This window comes from Perissodus microlepis, chromosome 19 (genome assembly GCF_051167445.1).
Source record: "Perissodus microlepis isolate ML-2025 ecotype Zambia chromosome 19, ASM5116744v1, whole genome shotgun sequence".
Classification (NCBI taxonomy): Eukaryota; Metazoa; Chordata; class Actinopteri; order Cichliformes; family Cichlidae; genus Perissodus; species Perissodus microlepis.
The window spans coordinates 1,229,399-1,256,830 of NC_140479.1; the positions used below are offsets into that span (position 1 = coordinate 1,229,399).

Sequence of the window (27,432 nt, forward strand, 5' to 3'; positions counted from 1 at the left end):
ACAGAGAGAGAGAGGAAATGAGAGGGAGAGAGGAACAGAGAGAGAGAGAGAGGAACAGAGAGGGAGAGAGGAACAGAGAGAGAGAGAGAGGAACAGAGAGGGAGAGAGAGGAGAGGAACAGAGAGGAGAGAGAGAGGAGAGGAACAGAGAGGGAAGAGAGAGGGAGAGAGGAACAGAGAGAAGAGAGGAAATGAGAGGGAGAGAGGAACAGAGAGAGAGAGGAGCAGAGAGGGAGAGAGGAACAGAGAGAGAGAGAGAGGAACAGAGAGAGAGAGAGAGAGGAACAGAGAGAGAGAGAGAGGAGAGGAACAGAGAGGGAGAGAGAGAGGAGAGAGGAACAGAGAGAGAGAGGAACAGAGAGGAGAGAGAGGAAACAGAGAGGGAGAGAGACAGAGAGAGAGGAACAGAGAGGGAGAGAGGAACAGAGAGAGAGAGAGGAACAGAGAGGGAGAGAGAGGAACAGAGAGAGAGAGAGGAACAGAGAGGGAGAGAGGAGAGAACAGAGAGGAGAGAGGAACAGAGAGAGAGAGAGGAACAGAGAGGGAGAGAGAGGAACAGAGAGAGAGAGAGGAACAGAGAGGGAGAGAGAGGAACAGAGAGGAGAGAGAGGAACAGAGAGGGAGAGAGAGGACAGAGAGAGAGAGAGAGGAACAGAGAGGGAGAGAGAGGAGAGGACAGAGAGAGGAGAGAGAGAGGAGAGGAACAGAGAGGGAGAGAGAGGGAGAGAGGAACAGAGAGAGAGAGAGAACATGAGAGGGAGAGAGGAACAGAGAGAGAGAGGAACAGAGAGGGAGAGAGAGAGAGACAGAGAGAGAGAGAGAGGAACAGAGAGGGAGAGAGAGGAGAGGAACAGAGAGAGAGAGAGAGGAGAGGAACAGAGAGGGAGAGAGAGGGAGAGAGGAACAGAGAGAGAGAGGAACAGAGAGGGAGAGAGGAACGAGAGGAGAGAGAGAGAGAGGAACAGAGAGGGAGAGAGAGGAACAGAGAGGAGAGAGGAACAGAGAGAGAGAGAGAGGAACAGAGAGGGAGAGAGAGGAACAGAGAGGGAGAGAGAGGGAGAGGAACAGAGAGGGAGAAGAGAGGAACAGAGAGGGAGAGAGAGGAACAGAGAGAGAGAGGAACAGAGAGGGAGAAGAGAGGAGAGAGGAACAGAGAGGAGAGGACAGAGAGGGAGAGAGGAACAGAGAGGGAGAGAGAGGAACAGAGAGGGAGAGAGAGGAACAGAGAGAGAGAGAGAGGAGAGGACAGAGAGGGAGAGAGAGGAACAGAGAGGGAGAGAGAGGAGAGGAACAGAGAGAGAGAGAGAGGAGAGGAACAGAGAGGGAGAGAGAGGACAGAGAGGAGAGAGAGAGGAGAGGAACAGAGAGGGAGAGAGAGGAACAGAGAGGAGAGAGAGGAGAGGAACAGAGAGAGAGAGAGAGAGAGGAACAGAGAGAGAGAGAGAGGAACAGAGAGGAGAGAGAGGAGAGGAACAGAGAGAGAGAGAGAGAGAGGAACAGAGAGAGAGAGAGAGGAACAGAGAGGGAGAGAGAGGAGAGGAACAGAGAGAGAGAGAGAGGAACAGAGAGGAGAGAGAGGAGAGGAACAGAGAGAGAGAGAGAGGAACAGAGAGAGAGAGAGAGGAACAGAGAGGAGAGAGAGGAGAGGAACAGAGAGAGAGAGAGAGGAACAGAGAGGAGAGAGAGGAGAGGAACAGAGAGAGAGAGAGAGGAACAGAGAGGGAGAGAGAGGAGAGGAACAGAGAGAGGAGAGAGGAGAGGAACAGAGAGAGAGAGAGAGGAACAGAGAGGGAGAGAGAGGAGAGGAACAGAGAGAGAGAGAGAGGAACAGAGAGGGAGAGAGAGGAGAGGAACAGAGAGAGAGAGAGAGGAACAGAGAGGAGAGAGAGAGGAACAGAGAGGGAGAGAGAGGGAAGAGGAACAGAGAGAGAGAGGAACAGAGAGGGAGAGGAAGAGAGAGAGGAACAGAGAGGAGAGAGAGGAACAGAGAGGGAGAGAGGAGAGGAACAGAGAGGGAGAGAGGACAGAGAGGGAGAGAGAGAGAGAGAGGAACAGAGAGAGAGAGGAACAGAGAGGGAGAGAGAGGAACAGAGAGGGAGAGAGAGGAACAGAGAGGGAGAGAGGAGAGGAACAGAGAGGGAGAGAGAGGAACAGAGAGGGAGAGAGAGGGAGAGAGGAACAGAGAGAGAGGAACAGAGAGGGAGAGAGAGAACAGAGAGGGAGAGAGAGGAACAGAGAGGGAGAGAGAGAGGAACAGAGAGGGAGAGAGGAAGAGAGAGAGAGAGGAGGAACAGAGAGGGAGAGAGAGGGAACAGAGAGGGAGAGAGAGAACAGAGAGGAGAGAGAGGAACAGAGAGGAGAGAGAGGAACAGAGAGGGAGAGAGAGAGAGGAACAGAGAGAGAGAGAGAGGAACAGAGAGGAGAGAGAGGAACAGAGAGGGAGAGAGAGAGGAGAGGAACAGAGAGAGGAGAGAGAACAGAGAGAGAGAGAGAGGAACAGAGAGGAGAGAGGAGAGGAACAGAGAGGGAGAGAGAGGAACAGAGAGAGAGAGAGGACAGAGAGGGAGAGAGAGGAGAGGAACAGAGAGGGAGAGAGAGGAACAGAGAGGAGAGAGAGAGGAACAGAGAGGCGAGAGAGGAACAGAGAGAGAGAGAGGAACAGAGAGGAGAGAGAGAGAGGAACAGAGAGGAGAGAGAGAGGAGAGGAACAGAGAGGGAGAGAGAGGAACAGAGAGAGAGAGAGGGAGAGAGGAACAGAGAGAGAGAGGAACAGAGAGGAGAGAGAGGAACAGAGAGGGAGAGAGGAGAGAGGAACAGAGAGGGAGAGAGAGGAACAGAGAGGGAGAGAGAGGAACAGAGAGGGAGAGAGAGGAACAGAGAGAGAGAGAGAGGAACAGAGAGGGAGAGAGAGGGAGAGGAACAGAGAGGGAGAGAGAGGAACAGAGAGAGAGAGAACAGAGAGGGAGAGAGAGGAACAGAGAGAGAGGAACAGGAGAGGGAGAGAGAGGGAGAGAGGAACAGAGAGAGAGAGGAACAGAGAGGGAGAGAGGAACAGAGAGGGAGAGAGAGGGAGAGAGGAACAGAGAGAGAGAGGAACAGAGAGGAGAGAGGAACAGAGAGGGAGAGAGAGGGAGAGGAACAGAGAGGGAGAGAGAGAGGAACAGAGAGGGAGAGAGAGGAACAGAGAGAGAGAGGAACAGAGAGGGAGAGAGAGGAACAGAGAGAGAGAGAGAGGAGAGAGGAACAGAGAGAGAGAGGAACAGAGAGGGAGAGAGAGAGAGAGGACAGAGAGGGAGAGAGAGGAACAGAGAGAGAGAGAGAGGGAGAGAGGAACAGAGAGAGAGAGGAACAGAGAGGGAGAGAGGGAGAGAGGAACAGAGAGAGAGAGGAACAGAGAGGGAGAGAGAGAGAGAGGAACAGAGAGGGAGAGAGAGAGAGAGGAACAGAGAGGGAGAGAGAGAGGAACAGAGAGGGAGAGAGAGGAACAGAGAGGGAGAGAGAGGAGAGGAACAGAGAGGGAGAGAGAGAGAGAGAGAGAGGGAACAGAGAGGGAGAGAGAGGGAGAGAGGAACAGAGAGGGAGAGAGAGGGAGAGAGAGAGGAACAGAGAGGGAGAGAGAGGAACAGAGAGGGAGAGAGGAACAGAGAGAGAGAGCGAGAGAGGAACAGAGAGGGAGAGAGAGAGAGAGGAACAGAGAGGGAGAGAGAGAGAGGAACAGAGAGGGAGAGAGAGGAACAGAGAGAGAGAGGGAGAGAGGAACAGAGAGAGAGAGGGAGAGAGGAACAGAGAGAGAGAGAGAGAGAGAGGAACAGAGAGGGAGAGAGAGGAACAGAGAGGGAGAGAGAGGAACAGAGAGGGAGAGAGAGGGAAGAGAGGAACAGAGAGGGAGAGAGAGAGAGGAACAGAGAGAGAGAGAGAGGAACAGAGAGGGAGAGAGAGAGAGGAACAGAGAGAGAGAGAGAGGAGAGGAACAGAGAGGGAGAGAGAGGAACAGAGAGGGAGAGAGAGGGAGAGAGGAACAGAGAGAGAGAGGAACAGAGAGGAGAGAGGAACAGAGAGGGAGAGAGAGAGAGAGGAACAGAGAGGGAGAGAGAGGAACAGAGAGGGAGAGAGAGGAACAGAGAGGGAAGAGAGGGAGAGAGGAACAGAGAGAGAGAGGAACAGAGAGGAGAGAGGAACAGAGAGGGAGAGAGAGGGAGAGGACAGAGAGGGAGAGAGAGAGGAACAGAGAGGGAGAGAGAGGAACAGAGAGAGAGAGGAACAGAGAGGGAGAGAGAGGGAGAGAGGAACAGAGAGGGAGAGAGAGAGAGAGGAACAGAGAGGAGAGAGAGAGGAACAGAGAGGGAGAGAGAGGAACAGAGAGGGAGAGAGAGGGAGAGAGGAACAGAGAGAGAGAGGAACAGAGAGGGAGAGAGAGGGAGAGAGAGGGAGAGAGGAACAGAGAGAGAGAGGAACAGAGAGGGAGAGAGAGAGAGAGAACAGAGAGGGAGATAGAGAGGAACAGAGAGGGAGAGAGAGGAACAGAGAGAGAGAGAGGAGAGGAACAGAGAGGGAGAGAGAGAGAGAGAGAGGAACAGAGGGAGAGAGAGGGAGAGAGGAACAGAGAGGGAGAGAGAGGAGAGAGAGAGAGGAACAGAGAGGGAGAGAGAGGAACAGAGAGGGAGAGAGGAACAGAGAGAGAGAGCGAGAGAGGAACAGAGAGGGAGAGAGAGAGAGAGGGAGAGAGGACAGAGAGAGAGAGAGAGGAACAGAGAGAGAGAGAGGAACAGAGAGAGAGAGAGAGGAACAGAGAGAGGGAGAGAGAGGAACAGAGAGAGAGAGGAACAGAGAGGGAGAGAGAGGAACAGAGAGAGAGAGGAACAGAGAGGGAGAGAGAGGGAGAGAGGAACAGAGAGAGAGAGGAACAGAGAGGGAGAGAGAGGAGAGGAACAGAGAGGGAGAGAGAGAGGAACAGAGAGGGAGAGAGAGGAACAGAGAGAGAGAGGAACAGAGAGGGAGAGAGAGGGAGAGAGGAACAGAGAGAGAGAGGAACAGAGGGAGAGAGAGAGAGAGGAACAGAGAGGGAGAGAGAGAGGAACAGAGAGGGAGAGAGAGGAACAGAGAGGGAGAGAGGAGAGAGGAACAGAGAGAGAGAGGAACAGAGAGGGAGAGAGAGGGAGAGAGAGGGAGAGAGGAACAGAGAGGGAGAGAGGGAGAGAGGAACAGAGAGAGACAGGAACAGAGAGGGAGAGAGAGGAGAGAGAGGGAGAGAGGAACAGAGAGAGAGAGGAACAGAGAGGGAGAGAGAGAGGAACAGAGAGGGAGAGAGAGGAACAGAGAGAGAGAGAGAGAGGAACAGAGAGGGAGAGAGAGAGAGAGAGAGGAACAGAGAGGGAGAGAGGAGAGGAACAGAGAGGGAGAGAGAGGGAGAGAGGAACAGAGAGGGAGAGAGAGGGAGAGAGGGAGAGAGGAACAGAGAGGGAGAGAGAGGAACAGAGAGAGAGAGAGGAGAGGAACAGAGAGGGAGAGAGGACAGAGAGGGAGAGAGAGGAACAGAGAGGAGAGAGGAACAGAGAGAGAGAGCGAGAGAGGAACAGAGAGGGAGAGAGAGAGAGAGGGAGAGAGGAACAGAGAGAGAGAGAGGAACAGAGAGAGAGAGAGGAACAGAGAGAGAGAGAGAGGAACAGAGAGAGGGAGAGAGAGGAACAGAGAGAGAGAGAGGAACAGAGAGGGAGAGAGAGGAACAGAGAGAGAGAGAGGAACAGAGAGGGAGAGAGAGGACAGAGAGGGAGAGGGAACAGAGAGGAGAGAGGAACAGAGAGAGAGAGCGAGAGAGGAACAGAGAGGGAGAGAGAGAGAGAGGGAGAGGAACAGAGAGGAGAGAGAGGAACAGAGAGAGAGAGAGAGAGGAACAGAGAGAGAGAGAGGAACAGAGAGGAGAGAGGACAGAGAGAGAGAGAGGAACAGAGAGAGAGCGAGAGAGGAACAGAGAGGGAGAGAGAGAGAGGGAGAGAGAACAGAGAGAGAGAGAGGAACAGAGAGAGAGAGAGAGAGGAACAGAGAGGGAGAGAGAGGAACAGAGAGGGAGAGAGAGGAACAGAGAGGGAGAGAGAGGGAGAGAGGAACAGCGAGAGAGAGGGAGAGAGGAACAGAGAGGGAGAGAGAGGAACAGAGAGGGAGAGAGAGGAACAGAGAGAGAGAGAGAGGAACAGAGAGGGAGAGAGAGGAACAGAGAGAGAGAGAGGAACAGAGAGGGAGAAAGAGGAACAGAGAGAGAGAGAGAGGAACAGAGAGAGAGAGAGGAACAGAGAGGGAGAGAGGAACAGAGAGAGAGAGCGAGAGAGGAACAGAGAGGGAGAGAGAGAGAGAGGGAGAGAGGAACAGAGAGGAGAGAGAGGAACAGAGAGGGAGAGAGAGGAACAGAGAGAGAGAGAGAGGAACAGAGAGAGAGAGAGGAACAGAGAGGGAGAGAGGAACAGAGAGAGAGAGCGAGAGAGGAACAGAGAGGGAGAGAGAGAGAGAGGGAGAGAGGAACAGAGAGAGAGAGAGGAACAGAGAGAGAGAGAGAGAGGAACAGAGAGGGAGAGAGAGGAACAGAGAGGGAGAGAGAGGGAGAGAGGAACAGAGAGAGAGAGGGAGAGAGGAACAGAGAGGGAGAGAGAGGAACAGAGAGGGAGAGAGAGGAACAGAGAGAGAGAGAGAGGAACAGAGAGGGAGAGAGAGGAACAGAGAGAGAGAGAGAGGAACAGAGAGGGAGAGAGAGGAACAGAGAGAGAGAGAGAGGAACAGAGAGAGAGAGAGAGGAACAGAGAGAGAGAGAGAGGAACAGAGAGGGAGAGAGAGGAACAGAGAGAGAGAGAGAGGAACAGAGATGAACAAGAGCAGGTGAGACACACATGTTAGTCAAATGGTTGTTTACCAAAGTATCACCGTATCATAGGTCCTCATGTATCTGTACCTAGTGTTTCTTTTTAGGTTTGTTATTTTTCAAATTCTATATTTACTAAGTTATGCAGCTTGTTTGCACAACAAGGCTAAATAATTATATAAACCTTTCTCAATCTAAATAGTGGACTTTGGTAGAATTAAAAAATAAGTGTAGTGCAGGTCTATGATGATTTTTAGTGCTACTATCATCTAGTTCTGATTCTGGTTCTGTCTTGGTTAAGTCCTAAGTAGTCCTGATTTTGAACTGTTGTAGTCCTGTTTTAATTCTGGATCAGTTCTGGGTCTGGTTGAATTGGGGTTTAGTCCTCGTGTCTTGATGCAGCCCTGACCTTGTTCTGCCTTGCTGCTTAATTAAAAAACTAGTTTAAGGTGTCCTGCATATGTGATATATATTTTTCCCTATATGAAGTCATTCTTTTTTGAACAAAACTCAAAACAGAGCCAATTAATCTTTCAGTCCCCCCCCCCAAAAAAAAAAAAAATCCCACATGCATACTACCCTTTAGGGCTAAGCCCCGGGTGTTTCAAATGTCTGGCTCCGCCTCTGTACTGAATTGGGCTAGCTGGCATTTAATGATGTGCTACGTGATCGCTAGTGACACAGCTATGTTAGCATAACATAAACAGTGAAGCTGGAGAATGAACGCTAACACTTTCCCACTCGATAAAAGTTAACGTGAAGGTTCCTGATGGTTAGAGACAAATGCAATTGCGTGGCAGGATGCTGTAAACGGACCAAACTTCAGTCAGGAGAACAACTGAGATAATCCCTCCACAATACGAGGTTAGTCATTAATATACTGCAACAACATGGGAATAGAGCAGCTGTGATAGAATACAGCATTAACGAATCAATGGTACAGAAGTGGAGGAAGAAAGAAGAATGAGTTGAATAAAGTTTGATTTATCTGACTGCTTCGTTGCCTTATAATCTCGTGCACCTTATGGTCCAAAAAATACATTTTTGACTTTTTTTATTTGGCACACTGCAGTTTAATGTAGCAAACACCTCTTTTTAACTTCAGTGGATATTATACATGGTTATGCTCAGGATATGTCAGCCCATTTCTACTGGAAATGCCTTTTGGTTAAACTTTCAGCAAGGAATTTGTATTTGCACTGTTAAATGTTTATATAGCTTTAATGCACATAAAAAAAAACAGCTGCTTGTTTAAGTAAAATAAATGGATGGGGTTTTTTGCGCTAGTAAAGTTGTGGAGTTGTATTTTATATCGTTATCGCAAATTTTCAAATATATATCGTGATATATATTTTTGGCCATATCGCCCTGCCCTAACCTATGGTATCAATTTCAAAATCCAAATCGTCTTGTTCTCAAGTTACAGCGTTCACAAGATTTTCAGAAAACATACTCTGACCTTGAAATCAAGGTCACTGAGATTTGAACTCGTCCAAGATCTGTTGGTTTCTGAAGTCCCAAGATTAGCATTTCCAGTCACCATCTTGGTTTCAAAACACCAGGTGTGATGTGGAGGGGCAGGTCCAACAATGAAATGGTGAGGATACTACGTATAATCCCCCCTTTTTGAAGCAAGCTTTAACCAAGATTTACTAAAAAATTAATGAATTTTTTCATGAGGCAATGGGTGGCCCTGTCACTTGACGTTTGCTCTCCCTGCAGTAGAGAGTGTTTTTGTGTAGTTTATCTGCGTAACAATTAAATTTATTTCATAGTGTAATCTTCATGTAATTCATCTGAAGCACACTCTCTGTGTATTCACTCACTAAATGATAGTCACAGTATTTACTCACTGTGTCTTTATAGTTTCGATAGCTTAGCTTAGCTTAGCTCGTAGCCGACTCGCTAGCAACATGGCCTCTTCACCTGTCTCTCCTGCACTTTCCTGCTCATTGTGTCAGATGTTTAGTTACTCCTCGGCCTCCTTTAGCAGTAATGATACTTGTAATAAATGTAGCATATTTGCGTCTCTGGACGCCAGGATTACTGAATTGGAGACTCGCCTTCGCACCCTTGAAGCACCTGTAGCTAGCCAGGCCCCTGTAGCCAGTGCAGCCGAAGGTAGTGTAGGCCCCGCTAGCTGTTCCCCAGCAGACTGTCCCAAGCAGCTGGGGAAACAGGATGACTGGGTGACGGTGAGGAGGAAGTCTTAAACAGAAGCCCCTGCTACACCACAACCTGCTCATATATCTAACTGTTTTTGCACCTGCTGGGGATCAAACTCTGGTAATTGGCGATTCTGTTTTGAGGCATGTGAAGCTAGAGACACCAGTAACCATAGTCCATTATCTTCCAGGGGCCAGAGCAGGCCACACTTTAAACTGGATTAGTTTATATCTGGCGTTTATTGAGCCTTTCTGAATGTTGGACAAACAGTTTGACCATTGGTCCTCAGACAGGAACACCGAGGTCTTCAGCCCATGTATTCTTAATTCGATCAGAATCAGCTGGGATTGTAAAGCACTTCACAAACTGAGATATCAGATGTTTAAAATCTGCTTTCCGAATTATATCCAAGTAAGTATGACTTAGTGGCTTCAGTGGAAAGTCTGAAAAGTTTTGTTGAACAAAATTCCTTATTTGAAGATAACGAAAAAAATGTGATTGAGGTAACTGAAACTTCTGTTGAAGTTGAAGGAAAGACACAAATTTGTCATCTATATATAAGTCCTCAATGCATTTCAGTCCCTTTTCCCCCCATTCTAAAAACACCCTATCCATTTTACCTGGTTTAAACAAGTAGTTATGTATTATTGGCATTCTAACTGAGAAGTCCGGTAGTTTAAGAGATTTCCTAATTTGACTTAATATCTATAAGGAGTGTTTGACAACAAAATTACGACTGATCGAATTATTAGAAGAACCCGTGTTAGAAAACAATAAGCCCGGTAATGAGGCTTCAGATACTGTTGCTGCCTCTGCCTGGAGCCAGATCAGAAGCTTAGCATAACAATAATCAGTAGGCGAACCCCACTGCCAGTGCAATAGAGCTCTTGAATTTGCTGCCCAGTAATAATGTCTAAACACAGGGAGACCCAACCCCCCCACTGGAAGTATTTTTTTGAAGATGAGCCTTGGATATCCGAGGGTTTTCCTGCCCAAATGAAAGAAAGAATCAATGAATCAAGCTGCTTAAAACATTTAAGTGGCAAATAAATATGAAGGTTTTGAAAAAGATATAAAAATCGTGGCAAAGACACCAACTGCATTTATTCGACCAATCAGAGACAGAGGAAGCAGTTTCCATTTTCTAATATCGTCTTTGAGCTTGTCCAGCATTTCCAAGAAATTCAATTTATAGAGGAGTTTGGGATTTTTAGAGATCTTAAGGCCAAGTTAGGTAAAAGATGTAGTCACTAACTTGAATGGGAGTGAGCTGAGGAACTTTGGGCATAGATTATCTGTTATTGGCATAAATTCAATTGATCATATATCCAGATAATTTCACAAAGTGTTTAATGCAATTTAAAAGATTAGGGAATGACATTTCTGGTTCGGAAAGGCAGATCAATAAATCATCTGCATACAATATTAACAAGACTTTCAACATTCCCATATTTAACTGGGTGGTTTCTTATGTTAATGGCAAGGGGCTCCAGAGCTATATCAAAAAGAAGCGGTGAGAGGGGATCCCCCTGTCTCACTCTGCGTTGTAATTGAAAGGGGGAGGTTTATCTGCGTTAGTGAGAATGCAGGACACAGATAAATCATTTTAATCCAATCCCTAAAATATTCCCCAAAACCAAATTGTTTTAGAGTCTCAAATATATAAGACCATTCAATCTGATCAAACGCTTTTTGGGCATCCAGAGAAAGTACTGCTGTTTTAGCCTCTTTTCCATAACCTGAGTAAATTGTATTTAATAATAAACGGACATTATTAAATGACCATCTACCAGGAGTAAATCCTGTTTGATTAGGATGAATAATTGTTGAAATATGTTTGCTCAATCTTGGAGCTAAGACTTTGGTTATGATTTTATGATCACAATTTAAAAGAGCAATGGGTCTATAATTTGCTGGGTCACCTTCCTCCTTTCCAGTTTTGTGAAGCAAACAAATATTTGCATCATAAAGTGAAGTTGGTAACCTTTTATTTTTAACGGAGTCATTTATCATCCTAAGCATGAGAGGAGTAATTTTATTTTGGAAGGCTTTATAGAATTCATTACCAAATCCATCTGGGCCAGCTGTCTGTGGTAAGGCTTGGATTGTTCCTAAAAGATGTTTTTCAGAGACAGGGGAATCAATTTCATCTCTCAGGGCTTCATCTAATTGGGGAATAGATAATTGATCGAAGAAGTTGCTAAAATCGCTTTGAGAGGGTTTCATTTTACTAGAATACAGATCTTTATAGAATTTGGTAAAACAAGTATTAATTTCCTTTGGATTAGTACTTACTTTACCGGATTTTATTATCACTTTTTGAATGGCTCGTTTTGCTTGTTCCCCTCTAAGTTTGTTTGCCAGCAGTTTCTCTGGTTTATCTCCAAATTCAAAATGTCTCTGTTTGAGCTTCAAGAGAAGATTGCTAATGCGTTTATTTAAAATTGTGTTATATTCATACCTTAATTTCAAATTTTCATTTAAATCAGTTTGCAACCAAGATGATCTATATACTTCTTCCAGTTCAGGAAGCTTATTTTCTATTTCTTTAAGCCTTTTTCCCAATACTTTTTTCTTGGAAGATTCAAAGGAAATAATATGACCTCTCATCACGACTTTAAAGGTCTCCCATAAAGTAGAATCCGAAACTTCTCCGTTATCATTAGTAGCAAGAAACATATCCATATTCGCATTGAGATATTTAATAAGTTCTTGATCATTCAGAAGGGAAGGGTTAGAACGCCAATTATAATTTTTGGTCAAATTGTTTTTAAAGACCATTGAAACCGGGCTGTGGTCAGATATTACAATATTATGGTAATTTGAACAACTATGGGCAGGATATCAGAAAATAGTCAATTCTAGTATAGGTTTTATGGACATGAGAGAAAAATGAATTAAAAAATCAGGATTATCCACATTTGGAGCATAGATGTTAAGCAACGTTGTCGGTAGTGAATTAATTTGACCAGTGACTATAAGGTATCTGCCATATGGGTCAGTGATCACAAAGTCTGGACAGAATGAAACATTCTTTTTAAGGAGAATCGCAACACCTCTGGCCTTACTGGTAAAAGGAGCTTGATACACTTGAGATATCCAATTTGCTCTTAATCTTCGTTGGTTGTTAATATTTATATGAGTTTCCTGAAGGAATATTATATCTGCTTTGAGTGATTTAAGGCAGCGGTCCCCAACCCTTGGGCCTCGGACCGGTACCAGTCCGTGAGTCGTTTGGTACCGGGCCGCGAGAGTTGAGGCTCAGGTGTGAAATGTATGGTTTTCAGGGTTTTTATCGGTTTTCAGCGTTATTTTGTTATCGTTTTTATCGTTAACTCGGTTTTCCTGGGTCTTTTCACGTGTGTTATGAATAAATCTTCTTTTTTTCGGTACCGGTACTAGTTTTATTTTGTTGTATTTATCCGCGACACCTTAAAGGCCGGTCCATGAAAATGTTGTCGGGCATAAACCGGTCCGTGGCGCAAAAAAGGTTGGGGACCGCTGATTTAAGGTGTGAGAGAACTTTACGTCTTTTAATTATATGTCCGAGAACTATTTTTACATCGTTTCCCTCAAAGCACACCTCATTGTTTAACCCAAACATCATGTATCAACTCGATCAGATATCGACTTCCATCGCCATCTGCGTACATACACACACACACACATAAAAAACAAAAACAAAAAAAAAACACCGCACTTAAACAGCCTAAAAAAACAAACAAAAAAAACCCCATAGGCACTCCCCATCCACCCCCCACCCCCGCATAAAGCACTTCTGGAATAAAGTACTGGCGTCCCTCTCGGCCCAAGGCCACTGGGCACACGGCCTTCAACACATTCCTCCACAGAGTGTCCAATTCAATCAGGAAAAAAAAACACTACGCTTAACTCCGTGCTCAAACAAACTGTTAAATAGAAGAAAAATCAATATACCGGTTTCTCAGAACATTAAAGAATATTTTACAGAAGAAGCTTAAATCATACAGCTCTATTACAAACTATTCAGCTCAGAGTTTATAAACACGGACACCTCACCCGGAGTAGAAAAGACCTTCAGGTGTCCATTATATTTCACATGAAGTTTAGCTGAATACCGAAGACTGTGTTCCATTTTTTTCTCCCGAAACCTGGTCTTGTTAGGAGAAACAGCATCCATCCCACTTTGGATGGAGCAGCTCTCATTTCTAGAAATATGGACAAATTTATTAAACACCAAAAATATCTCTATCCAGAGTTGGGACCAGGAAGGAGAGTTGCAGTCTTACATGCCTCTCTGCAGCTTCTCTCCTCCTATTATCTCCCCAAAACCCCATCCCCATAAAGAGTGTTTCAGCTCCCAAACAGACAAAAAAAAACAAGACAAACAAACTAAAATCCAGCAAAAAATGTCTTAAACATAAAAAAAAATCGCAAAGAAAGAACAATACAGTATCCACATCTGAACCAAAGAGTAAAACACTGAAATGTGGATTATTAAATATTAGGTGTCTCTCTTCCAAGCCTCTGTTAGTACATGACTTAATAATTGATCACCAAAGGATCAGCAGGATGATTATGTTAGTTTAAAAGTATCAACACCCCCGAGTCATTCTAACTATCAGAAACCTCGAAGCACAGGCCGAGGGGGAGGTGTGGCAGCAATTTTTCACACCAGCCTATTAATCAACCAAAGACCCAGACAGACTTTTAATTCATTTGAAAGCCTGATGCTTAGCCTCGTCCATCCCAGCCGTAAAACTCAGAAACCAGTCTTACTTGTTATCATCTATCGTCCACCTGGGCCTTACACAGAGTTTCTCTCTGATTTCTCAGACTTTTTATCTGATTTAGTTCTGAGCTCAGATAAAATAATTATTGTGGGTGATTTTAACATCCATGTAGATGCTAAAAATGACAGCCTCAACATGGCATTTAATCTGTTATTAGACTCAATTGGCTTCTCTCAAAATGTAAAAGAACCCACCCACCACTTTAATCACACTCTAGATCTTGTTTTAACATATGGCATAGAAACTGAACATTTAACAGTGTTTCCTGAAAACCCTCTCCTGTCTGATCATTTCTTAATATTATTTACATTTACAATAATTGATTACACAGCAGATAATGTCACAGACGTAACATTATCTACAGCTACTTTCAGTACCTACTAGAGGAGACTGTGCCTTCGCCGTTGCCACACCCAAATTATAGAATAATGATCCTCTTGACATTCGTGCATCTGATTCTATTAAATCTTTAAATCACGTCTAAAAAATTACTTGTTTAACCTAGCATTCGAGGCTAATTAGGGTGATTTTCATCTGGCTCTGCATTTACATGATGTAATTATTTTATATCTGTAATTTATATATATATAAATAAATATATTGCAATTTTACCTGTATCATGATATTACTGGAAAGCACTTTGGTGTACAATAAATTTGATATGATATGATACCACTGATATTCATTTAGAGTCTTTTTCTCCCATTAGTTAACTTCAGTAATTCACAAGTGTCTGAATGTGTGGATGACTGGATGTGTAAAGCGCTTTGGGGTCCTTATGGACTAGTAAAGCGCTATACAAATACAGGCCATTTACGTGTCTTTTAGGCCCCATTCCTACAAGACTGCTCAAAGATGTCCTGCCATTAATTAATGCTTCAATCTTAAATATGATCAATCTATCTCTAATAATCAGCTATGTACCACAGGCCTTCAAGCTGGCGGTAGTTAAACTGTTACGTAAAAAGCATCTCTAGACCCAGCAGTCATAGCTAATTATAGGCCAATCTCCAACCTTCCTTTCATATCAAACATCCTTGAAAGAGTAGTTGTCAAACAGCTAACAGATCATCTGCAGAGGAATGGCTTATTTGAAGAGTTTCAGTCAGGTTTCAGAGCTCATCACAGCACAGAAACAGCTTTAGTGAAGGTTACAAATGATCTTCTTATGGCCTCTGACAGTGGACTCATCTCTGTGCTTGTCCTGCTAGACCTCAGTGCAGCGTTCGATACTGTCGACCATAATATCCTATTAGAGCGATTAGAACATGCTGTAGGTGTTACAGGTACTGTGCTGCAGTGGTTTGTATCATATCTATCTAATAGACTCCAGTTTGTGCATGTAAATGGAGAGTCCTCTTCATACACTGAGGTTAATTATGGAGTTCCACAGGGTTCAGTGCTAGGACCAATTCTGTTTACATTATACATGCTTCCCTTAGGCAGCATCATTAGAAGACATAGCATACATTTTCACTGCTATGCAGATGACACCCAGCTCTATCTGTCCATGAAGCCAGATAACACACACCAATGAGTTAAACTGCAGGAATGTCTTAAAGACATAAAGACCTGAATGGCCGCTAACTTTCTGCTTCTTAATTCAGATCAAACTGAGGTTATTGTACTCGGCCCTGAAAATCTTAGAAATATGGTATCTAACCAGATTCTTACTCTGGATGGCATTACCTTGGCCTCCAGTAACACTGTGAGGAACCTTGGAGTCATTTTTGACCAGGACATGTCCTTCAACGCACATATTAAACAAATATGTAAGACTGCTTTCTTCCATTTGTGCAACATCTCTAAAGTTAGAAATATCCTGTCTCAGAGTGACGCTGAAAAACTAGTTCATGCATTTATTACTTCCAGGCTGGACGACTGTAATTCATTATTATCAGGAAGTCCTACAAACTCGCTGAAAAGCCTTCAGCTAATCCAAAATGCTGCAGCAAGAGTCCTGACAGGGACTAGAAGGAGAGAGCATATTTCTCCTGTTTTGGCTTCCCTTCATTGGCTTCCTGTTAAATCTAGAATTGAATTCAAAATCCTGCTCCTCACATACAAGGTCTTAAATAATCAGGCCCCATCTTATCTTAATGACCTTGTAGTACCATATCACCCTATTAGAGCACTTCGCTCTCACACTGCAGGCCTACTTGTTGTTCCTAGAGTATTTAAAAGTAGAATGGGAGGCAGAGCCTTCAGTTTTCAGGCCCCTCTTCTGTGGAACCAGCTTCCAGTTTGGATTCAGGAGACAGACACTATCTCTACTTTTAAGATTAGGCTTCAAACTTTCCTTTTTGCTAAAGTATATAGTTAGGGCTGGACCAGGTGACCCTGAATCCTCCCTTAGTTATGCTGCAAAAGGTGTAGGCTGCTGGGGGATTCCCATGATGCACTGGGTGTTTCTTCTTCAGTCACCGTTCTCACTCACTATGTGTTAATAGACCTCTCTGCTGAATCATACTTGTTATTAATCTGTCTCTCTTCCACAGCATGTCTTTATCCTGTCTTCCTTCTCTCATCCCAACCAATCACAGCAGATGGCCCCGCCCCTCCCTGAGCCTGGTTCTGCCAGAGGTTTCTTCCTGTTAAAAGGGAGTTTTTCCTTCCCACTGTAGCCAAAGTGCTTGCTCATAGGGGGTCATATGCTTGTTGGGTTTTTCTCTGTATGTATTATTCTAGGGTGTACCTTACAATATAAAGCGACTTGAGGCGACTGTTGTGAATATAAATAAATTTGAATTGAACAGTGCTAACCCCTGCACCACCATTTTTATCATTATTATTATTAGTAGTAGTAGTAGTATATTTTATTTATTTTTTGTGAACAGCCCAGTAAGTTACAACAAGAAGTAGCAGACTGGCTTCAGTCACCTTTCCCCTGCCCCACAGTATGGAAATTGTAAGAGAAAAGAGATCACAAGAGCGTCAAACATTCTGATGTTAGTGTATTTCTATTAACACAAAGATGAAGAGAGGCTTTGTAGTAGGCTACTTGCTGAAGGATAACAAAGACCTAATCTGTTAACAAGAAGACATGCTCACAATGGCTTCTAAGTCTCCAGTCATATTGTCTGGGGAGTAGAAGTAACGGGATTTGGTGATGACTGGGTGTAACAAATATTTATATACCACGTGAATAAAGATATTCTAATCAAAATTTAAACAAAAAAGACCTCAGAGATTATGTCACAGTTTGAGCACAGGGATTGCGATGGTTGAAAAGCAGAAGCAGAGCCAATTCTGACACATCCTTTCTCGGGAATTACAAGATACATAGCGATTTATTCTTATCGTGGAATAGTGTTCACGGAGGTGGCTGTTCAGTAGTTGAGACGGGAATAAGGCGCAGGGAGGCTGGGTCCTTTGTCCTCCCTCCCCGAGAATGGCAGGGCTCGAGTCCGTTTCTGCAAGAAATTGTCTCCCGCGTAAAAAATGTGCCTCCAGTTTAAACTTAAGATAAGTATTAGAGGATGTATTACAAAAATGGGATGTGGTTAGCAAACAAATAACGGTAGACATGTACAAACGTTCCTTTTAAGAAGCACGTGATTATCATAAACTAACTGTACTGGTGGTCCAGTACGGAGTACAACAGAGGTTTCTTTCAGTTGGATACTAACAATATTTAGTCGTTTTAATAACGTAAATTCGTGATACTGTTTGTTGAATTTAATTGGCAATCAGCTTAGCAAAACAGCCCCAAAACACAGATTTGTTAATCTTCGTACTGTCCCGACGTATTTTGCGGCAAAGGTTACGCGTTTTCCAGGCAAACGCACATATAGCGTAGTCCACTGCATACCTGCTGACCCGTGTCAGCAAACCATAAAAGGCGGGTACGCCTCAGGAATAAGTGAAACCGTGCTCAAAGCAACTCCAGTGAACACAACAGCAATGAAACTGCAACACAAACACGCGAGGAAATCTAGCCAAACAGATTAGTCCAATCCAGTGCTGACAGAGGTTCTTGTTGTCTGCTTTGTCCAAGCGTAGTAAAAGAGCAGAGGAGGACTCACCAGTTTTTGTTGTTGTTTTTCTTGCTCGTCTGCGTTCAGTTTCTGAGAAACAAAAATTAATCCATGCTGTGCAGTGTCCACAGTCCTTCGACAGGCAGAACCGCAGCTTTTAACGGGCTTTGGACGTGAATCGATCAGTGATACACGGGTCTCTTGTGAGTGTGATTGTGTGTTAGGATGAAACGCCTTTTCTCCTCCAGCTGCATTGTTGACATTGGTTTCCTGACGTCATGCTGACCCCCCATTCACAACAGCGGCCAAGAGACCCCCTCCCCTCCTACGAAAACAAAGCCCCGCCCTCCAAACGACGTAGCACAGATGTGTTGTGGACTTGAGGCTCAGGAAGATATCATACCAACATATTCACGAGGTGAATTATCTGTAAAGCTGGTGTTCATTTCAGCAGATCACAATGTTCCAAGCTAATAGCATAACATTTAAATTTTGAACAGTGATTCATATTTTTAAATTGCATCATTCACCTACTGTATTCAAATTATAAAAAACAAAAAAACTTTTGGGAAAAATCCATTAGGTCTAAAGAGAAGTCGATAAGTTCTAGTTAGAATCCACTTTCCACAATAGTTTGAACACTAAGTAAAATGTGAGTAAATCATGAAGATTTAGAGAATGTAAATAAATAAAGTTCTTTTGACTTTGACTGTGACTTTGACTTTGATAGGGCGATGATTACGCTCTCTGATCCTTCAACAGGACATGATTCTGGAAATGATTGCATTCGCCCAACAACACTTCTGAAAAACAGTGTGAACACAGTTTCTCACTTGATACACAAAAGTTGAAACTTTACAACAAAACAACAACAACGAGATGGAGAAATACCGCTACCTTCTCGTGCAAATTTTTGTCTTTTTTACATTTTACACTGTTACAGTTCTTTTAGAGATGGATATGTACCTTGTCAACGTTTCTTTTTTCATTGTCCCTAAAATGAAATAACTAATTTATGTTGCTCAAAAGCACTGGGAACAAAATTAGTGGCATGTTCTTGTTGCTGGTTAAGTTACATTGAATCTAAAGTACAACACTTGTGCAGGCACAAAGCAGGTGTAGTTCTAGCTTTAAATCATGTGTTTTAAACCCTGTTTGCAGTGTGTGAAGGCCATTCTGAGCTGGGCAGTGGGTATGACATTGTTTCTAATACATAGCATAATCCTGCAGAGCTGTTACATTTTATCAGTTTGCCAAAGACTGGCACCTCTTGGGCTTCATTCTGAGCAGTTAAATTCAGATCAGCCCACATTCTCAATGTCAAGCTGTTATAAATAGCTGTGACTGATTTTTGCAGATTCTCTGGCAACTAAGATCACTGCAGAGTAGAGACGAGATGTATTCAGGGTTCCATGAATTATCATGGTAGGAAATAACAAGGGGGGGGCAGCATGGCGGTGCGGTGGTTAACACTGTGGCCTAAAAGCAAAAAGATCCTGAGTTCAACTGGAATTTGCTTGTTCTCACTTCGTTTGCATGGGTTCTCTCCAGGTAGTCCGTCTTGACGTGATTTATAGCACACCAGCAAAAACCAAGAAAGGGAATGGGTCCGCCTCCACACTCAAACACAAAAATTAGTATTGTCAGTGGTTAAAGGGGTATTTGGCAGGTGAACAAGCCCTAACATAAGATATAATGCTGTTCACAGTATCACATCAAATGTGCTGCAGAACTATAGAAAGAGAAATAAAATCAAGTCGGATTTTCAGCAACATGTATACAATCATAATAAAAAATAAAGTTAACCACACAGTGGAAAGTACAGTAACATGCATATTTTAATTCTCTCCTTTTTAAAACAACCAATGTTGGTCAGCTGAAAAAAAAATCAGTGGAGGCAGCAGTAGAAGGCCAGTATGACAGCTACATGAAACACAGTTTCACATACATTATATTGCCAAAAGTGTCTACTCACCCACCCAAATCATTTAATTGAGATGTTCCAATCATTCCTCAACTCATTGAGTTCCAGCGTGGCACCATGTTAGGATGCCACCTGTGTGACAAGTCCAGTGATGAAATTTCCTGGCTACTAGTTCGTAGAGAGCTTTGTGGAATGGGTTTCCATGATCGAACAGCAACATTCAAGCCTTACAACAAAGCATCAGGTGCAGTGGAGTAAAGCACTGAAGCTGGCCTGTAGTGTTGTCCGCCACATAGTTCTAGGCATTCCAGGATCCAGGTGTGGGGCATTCAGTCATAGGCCCTCTTATATATATATATATATATATATATATACATATATATACATATATATATGTGTGTGTGTGTGTGTGTGTATCCTCCTAGGACCTGGCATCCACATATGTCGACATCACATTTTGGATTGTCTAGACCAGAATTCTACATTTTGCCACACAAGGGCCTGATATCCACTTACAAGGACGTCATACTGCCACTGTTCTATTGAAATTTTAAACAAATATCCTCATATGTGGCTCTCATTTTTCTCAGCAACAAAAATTAGGTAAAAAAAAAATCTGGTAATTCTTTGTTTTTACATTCATCAGGTGCCAATCAGCCCAAATGACAAAGAGAAATTAAAAATGCTGCTGTGGAAGAGTTCGGGTCTTTGGAGGTTAAGTATGACTCAATGTCCCACACCTGGATCCTGAAATGCCTAGAACTATACAAGATCAACAGGACCCTAAGATTCTTCATCAGGAATTTAATGGGGTCTGGCGTACAACAGTAGAGACCAACTTCAAGCCCATAGCACAAGTCACCATCAAGTCCGGGATCTACCAAGGAGATGCTCTGTCCCCACTGCTGTTCTGCATAGGTCTGAACCCCCTCAGTGAGATCATTGACAAGACTGGCTACGGATACAGACTACGGAATGGAGCAGTTGTCAGCCACCTCCTGTACATGGATAACATCAAGCTGTATCCCAAGAGTGAACGAGACATCGATTCACTGATCCACACCACCAGGATATACAGCAAAGATATCAGAATGTCATTTGGACTGGAGAAGTGTAGTTGGATGATAACAAAAAGAGAAAAGGTGGTCAGAACTGAGGGGATCGAACTACCAGAAGGCAACATTGCAGACATAGAGGACAGTTACGAGTACCTGGATATCCCACAAGGAAATGGGAACCATGAAGAAGCTGCTAGGAAAGCTGCAACCACCAAGTACCTGCAGAGGGTGAGGCAAGTCCTGAGTCAGCTGAACGGTAAGAACAAGATCCGGGCTATCAACACCTACGCCCTGTCCATGATCAGGTACACTGCTGGGATAATAAGTTGACCAAAGGAGGAGATAGAAGCCACTGACATCAAGACAAGGATGCTCCTGACCATGCATGGAGGGTTTCACCCCAAGTCCAGCACCCTGAGGCAGTATGCTAAGTGGAAGGAGGCCAGGGACTAGTGAGTGTCAGCACCACATCCACGAATACATCAGCAAGATGGCCCCAACCGACAGCGGGCTCAGTGATTACCTCAGGCAGCAGAAACCCAAGAATGAGGAGCAAGAGGAGGAACCATCATGGAAGGACAGGCCCCTGCATGGTATGTACCACCGGCAGATAGCGGAGGTGGCTGATATCCAGAAATCCTACCGGTGGCTGGACAAAGCCGGACTGAAAGACAGTGCAGTGGCGCTAATCATGGCAGCACAGGGACAAGCTCTGAGCACAAGATCCATTGAGGCTGGGGTCTATCACAGCAGGCAAGACCCCAGGTGCAGGCTGTGTAAAGACGCCCCTGAGACAATCCAGCACATAACAGCAGGGTGCAAGATGCTAGCAGGCAGGGCATACATTAGGGCTGCACGATTTTGCATAAAATGAGAATCACGATTTTTTTGCTTAGAATTGAGTTCACGATTCTCTCACGATTTTCTTTTCCAGTAAAAATACTTATTGCACTTATTAACTGCACGTCAACTTCGTAACAGTTGAGACTGAACATAAAAACAATAAATAAACATAAAAACAACAAATGTCTCATTTTGTCGTTGCCGCAAAATGTTGCACTGCTTGTAGTTCCGTCTCCACCGTTGCTCGACACTGCGTGTATAGAGCAGGTAGTGCAACAATAGAAAAATAGTTGCGGGACGGCACTGTGTAGCGTTTGTCTAGGCTGTTGATCGTTCTCCTAAATCCCTCGTTTTGCACAGTGTTGATGGAGCCATATCTTTGGTCAGGTGATAAGTGATGGCCTCCGTAATTTCTTTGTGCCTGCGGGAGGTCGACGGGTACAGGGAAGCGCTGTATAAGGTTCCCGTTATTGATGTTTGGGTGGTTGACCGGGATGGATTTTCTCCAGTCACTTTCTCGTGCTCTCCGTTGTTTTTTCCCTGCCAATTTTAGCAGCCAGCTTCTGTATCACGTGGTATAAGCTCCGCCCTTGTCATTTGTTGAGCAGGAAGCGTGAGCGCTTGTTTTCATGCAGATTACGTCCCGGATCAAAATGCGGTACAATCGTCATCTTTTTTCTTTTTCTTTAAATCGTTGTCATTTGGAAATGAGATCGCACATAAGTATGAATTGAGATCGCGATTTTCTAACGATTAATCGTGCAGCTCTAGCATACATTGAACGCCATAACCAAGTGGCTGACATAGTCCACATCACTGCAGACGTGACCCCAATCTGTCTGTCAAACTCTGATTTCCCTCTCCCCTGACTTATGAACAAGACTTTTACTTAAACTCCCCTCTTTGGTGTAGCAACTCGTCCCTAACCTGGAGTGGGCACCTACCAGAAATGAGTCTTGAGGCTTGTAATATGGGGTCAGAAATCCTCACCGTCATGCCTTACATAACGCTAATCACAACAACAATCTCCTCAAGGTGCTATATGTTATGAAGCCTACAATAATACGAATTACAATCCAATATATCCTCAACGAGATGAAGACCTGGTCCAGTGTTTTGCTATCAGGACAAACCATATTGTTCCACCTGAATCTGAATCCTGAATCTATCTTAAAAGTGCATGTCTGATAAAATTAAGAGTAGCTACAGAGTACTACTAATATAAATATTTTATATACATATAAAATATCCCTTTATTAGGTGAGAAAATCATGCCATATCATTACTGTATTAATTCATATAGAATAGATATCTGAGATTAAAACTGTCTTATTTTTTGCTAAATGGGTCTAACAAGGCAGAGACGATACAAACACATAATCCCGAAATGTTGATTCTGTTCATCTGGACGTAGCTTTACACCCATAATGTATACATTACTACAAAAATAGTACAAGAGAAGGAGTATTTCCTGTTTGTGTTATTATTAGAGGTACAAAATAAGATGAGAAATACATTTAACTAGAACAGGTTAAGTTGGTATACTGTTTATCTCCTGTTCAATTCAGTTTTATTCATACATCTTAAAAATCACAGCAAGTATCCCTCCCTCGTGTCCTGTTTACTCTTGTGCTTAAGCATTAAGGCTTGTGAAAACCTTATCACCTCTTTGCTGTTTGAATCTGCTCTTGGGTCCTCATCCACATACTCATCCTGATGTTTGTACGTCACTGTAAAATTGATATTCAGCTGAATGAAAACCAGGTGATATGTCTGACACTGAAGCCCTGAGGCTGAGGCGGGGCGTGTCCAAATGAAGCCTATGTCAAGGCCCGTACTGGTCTTCAGAATAGCATGTGACCAAAAATAAATGAGACCCTGTTTCTCTGAAACGACGTCATGGCCTTGTTATATGATTTGAGTTGTTTAAAAGAAGTGGTAGTTAGTTTTTTGCGTGAACTGGATCTGGGGTGATTTTGCCGTTCATTACAAGCTTGCAAGGAGATTGTAAGCACAGTATGAAGCCGGCAAAAAGTCAAAAAATATCAGCAGTTAGGGAGCATTTTGACATGCTGTCATCCAATGATAACATAAGTCTTAAATGAATCTCAGAGATGATGTTTAATTATGTCTATATACATATATATTTATATTACACAGGATCCTATATGGGTATTCTGCAATTGATACATCATTGTTTATATATCGACTGGTATGTAGCCCACGTGTAAAATAAACAGCCGGGCTGCTGTACATCGAATGACCAGCAGATGTCAGTACTTCCAAATGAGCTATTCAATGAGCTTCATCACACCATCACTAATGGGCAGCATTCATAACCTGTCTACATCTTTCATTTTTTTGATTGTGGATACATTACTGGCATGAATTATTATCCATAAAATTGTAATCTCTCTATAAGATTAAAGTCAACCTTCAAACAAATTTCAAAGAAAGCTAAATAAAAACAAGTTTATGAGACTTTCATATATGTACGGACACATTTGCACGTGAATGTTTACCAACAGACCCTCAAAATGTCAGCTCGTGCAAAAAAAGAGGCATGGGCTGCAAAATGTATATTTACAGAATTCAAAGGAACGACTGTGTGCTTAGTTTGTGATGCACAGGTCACTGTGTTCAAGAACCACAATTTAAAGGTTATCAAACATGCAAAAAATACAAGAACTTGTCTGATAGAGACAAACTGCAGAACCAAGCTGCCAAGAAAAGTTATTTCATATCCCACAAAATTACTATTAACAGTAAATCGTTTTCTGATGGAGACTTTATCGAAGTGCTTGGTGAACTCTCATATGTCCCAATAAATAAGTCCCAAAACACGTCTTTTTTTTTTTTTACTAAAAGAGAAAAGTAAACTAAAACATAGAGGAAAAACACATTTCCTCTTAAATGGTGCCACATTTTTAAGGAAAATGCAGTTGTGAGTTGAGCAGCAGAGATTAGTATTAATTGCACCCATTTAAAAAAAAAAAAAAAAACACAAACAAAAAAAACTTGCCAAATCTTCTCTGCCAATGCTAAACAGCTTTTTCTGCTACTGACTCTTATTTTGAGCCTCTGTTGACAGTTGGATGCCTGACTATTTCCTCCTTAGCAGCACCTGTGAACATGGACCCTGCTACAACGGTAAGTTGTTGTCTGCTCGAAGCACGTCCCATTTGCCTGGTCTGGATAGGGCCCGTGGCATAGGGCAACTTCAAGCTGGTGTTCCAAAGCTGTTATCATGACTAATCATGCTCTTAAGAGTTTCAGAAACCTGTGCCTGAAATTGAAACGTCAACATTTTTTAATATGATGTACCTATGGTATTTGAAAATCTTTTTCCATTCAATTTTATTTATAGAGTTCCAGATCACAACAGTAGTCTCCGCAAGGCAGTTAATCCTGTGGCAGATGACCTTCTGCCTGATAGACTGCAAAGACCCAAACAGGACCACTTTGATTTAAACGTGACTGAACTCAGGACAAATAGATTCAAACAAAACAATGGCCAAAAATATGTAAATATAAATCTGTTTCCCTTCTTTCTCACTTCCAGCAAGAGCAATGTTTACATTTTGTCGTACAATGTTGCCAGATTTAACTGACTGCAATTAACATAGGTGGACGGATATCAGCTGAGAAGCTAAAATGGTATTAAGTCACAACACTTGCTGGCTGTTTACTCATTTATTGCAGACTTAGAGGTCTGCTACAAGATCAGATGAAAGCATCATGTTGACAAACAGTACAAAAGAGAACAGAAATAATCTTACAAGAGGAACTAAGTTTTACTCATTGTTGCAACTCTAAAAGACTGCTCCAATCCAACTGTACATTTTTATTTTTTATTTTTATGTCTGACTACACTGCCTTATTTGTAATGGAGTATTATCTTATTGTATTATTAAGAATTTTACATTCCTCTCTGCCAGCTGATGGAAGAGTTTGCTGCTGAACCATAAGCTGAGTAACCACAACCAACAATGTCTTGATGCTCAATCATCCAGGCAAGTAAATCTCCAAAAGTTGATTCTGTTCATCTGGACGTAGCGTTTTCAGCGGGAGAAACGTTTCGTCACTGATCCAGGTGACGTCTTCAGTCTCAGCTGACTGCAGGTTTCCCCAATCTTATAAACAGGACATTTGCATAATGACTGAAACCAGCCCACTGAAGGAACAATGGGAGGTCAGTTCTTTCATCATAATTATGCAAATAATTCATCAGTGGTCTTTGATCAGTGGGCCTTGATCAATGGTCATGAGAATTCTCATGACCATTATCATGCAAATGATAAAATCAAATAAAATTGGACATTTGAAATCTACCGTCAACAGTTACTGCAACTATGACAAAGTTCCTGTTGTCCGAAAGTATCTTATAAGACACGGGAATACCGGGATCCTTCAAAGCAGCTTGCCTCAAAGAATGTTACACATCACATCATAAATCCATACACTGCATGCACAATTACTAGGCAAGTGTGTATTTTGGCCATATCATAATTTTTATGCATATTTTCCAACTTCAAGCTGTATAAACTTAATGTTGCACATCAGGTGATGTGTATTTGCGTGATGAGTGAGGGTGTGGCCTAAGGAGACCGACACTCTATATAAAGGTGTGCATAATTTTTAGGCAGCTTGTCTTCCTCAGGCAAAATGGGCCAAAAAAAGAGATCTAAAGGACTCTGAAAAGCCCCATTGAGAACCTGTGGGCCCTGTACACCTCTCTGAACAGTGTCTTGGAGGCTGTGGCTGCTGCTGCACAAAACATTGATCATCAACAGATCAGGACACTGACAGACTCCATGAATGGAAGGCTTGTGACAGTTATTGAAAAGAAGGGTGGCTATATTAGTCCCTGATTATTATTATTATTGTTATTTTGGACATGTCAGAAATGTTTATATGTAAATTTTGAGTTGTTTTATTATTCTCACTTTAACAGATGGAAATAAACAGGTGAGATGGAAAAATGTTCGTTTTGTTCATTTAGTTGCCTAATAATTCTGCACAATAATAGTTGCCTAATAATTCTGCACAATAATAGTTGCCTAATAATTGTGCTCATATATATATTCTCTTATGAAAGACAAAACCTCACTTTTACTGTCTTAAACATTCAGATTTAGGTTTATTAACATTGTGGATTGACCGAGAGCACTGTAGCTGTTCAATAATAAAATTAATCCTCAAAAATACACCTTGCCTAATAATTGTACACACAGTGTGGTTCATTAACAAAGAATATCAACTTATAATTCAGCTTTACTTTAAAGGCTTTAATTCCAAATTAACAACTTTCCCTTTAATATTATCTTGATGTACCTTATGTAGTTAGCAGAGTCTCATTTTCTAAGATAACGGGCTTTTCTGCCAGTGATTGTTCTCTTCTTTCAAAAGGGGAGCGATCACAGTAAAAACAACAGTGGTGTGGACTGCTTGCTGCAACCCATCATTTTGTTCCAGCTGTGCTATTAGTTCTGGCTCTTCATCAGGCTCAGTTTACTCTTCAGGCCCTGGCAGTAGGCTGATAGGCTGCTGTTGTCCTCCAGCAGATTGCTGCGCTCTTGGATGAGTCGAAACGAGGTCTGCTGTTCCATTTCATCCTGCTCCAGTTCAGTCATTAGCTCCTTCCTACATAGAGGGTGGAATGACATGCATGAAGTAAGATCCAAAAAGTATTTAGACAATGCAGTTTTTGTAATTTTGCTTCAGTGCACCACAGAGGACGTTCTCTCTGCTGCTGCCTGCTGGTGAGAAACAAATGAACTCAGAATCTCACTTTCTTGCTTGTCTTGTTTAGAGAAACACCAGCTCATTATTGTTCGATTCTTATT

The 27,432-nt window shown here is 43.1% G+C and overlaps 2 protein-coding genes across 5 annotated transcripts in view; both read right to left on the bottom strand.

Moving 5' to 3' along the window:
• LOC146365151 (transcription regulator protein BACH2-like) overlaps positions 1-18,075 on the bottom strand; it is a 62,504-nt gene extending 44,429 nt beyond the window's left edge. For both annotated transcript variants that reach the window (XM_084914341.1, XM_084914340.1), the window contains exon 1: positions 17,810-18,075. The gene's annotated coding sequence lies outside the window, so the exon portion shown is untranslated. The remainder of the gene's footprint in view (positions 1-17,809) is intronic.
• Positions 18,076-25,264: 7,189 nt separating this feature from the next.
• Positions 25,265-27,432, bottom strand: part of LOC146365152 (mitogen-activated protein kinase kinase kinase 7-like) — a 32,847-nt gene continuing 30,679 nt past the window's right edge. For all 3 annotated transcript variants that reach the window (XM_084913940.1, XM_084913939.1, XM_084913938.1), the window contains one exon: positions 25,265-27,229. In XM_084913940.1, coding sequence (XP_084770066.1) covers positions 27,070-27,229 — 160 coding nt within the window. In that variant the 3' untranslated portion in view covers positions 25,265-27,069. The remainder of the gene's footprint in view (positions 27,230-27,432) is intronic.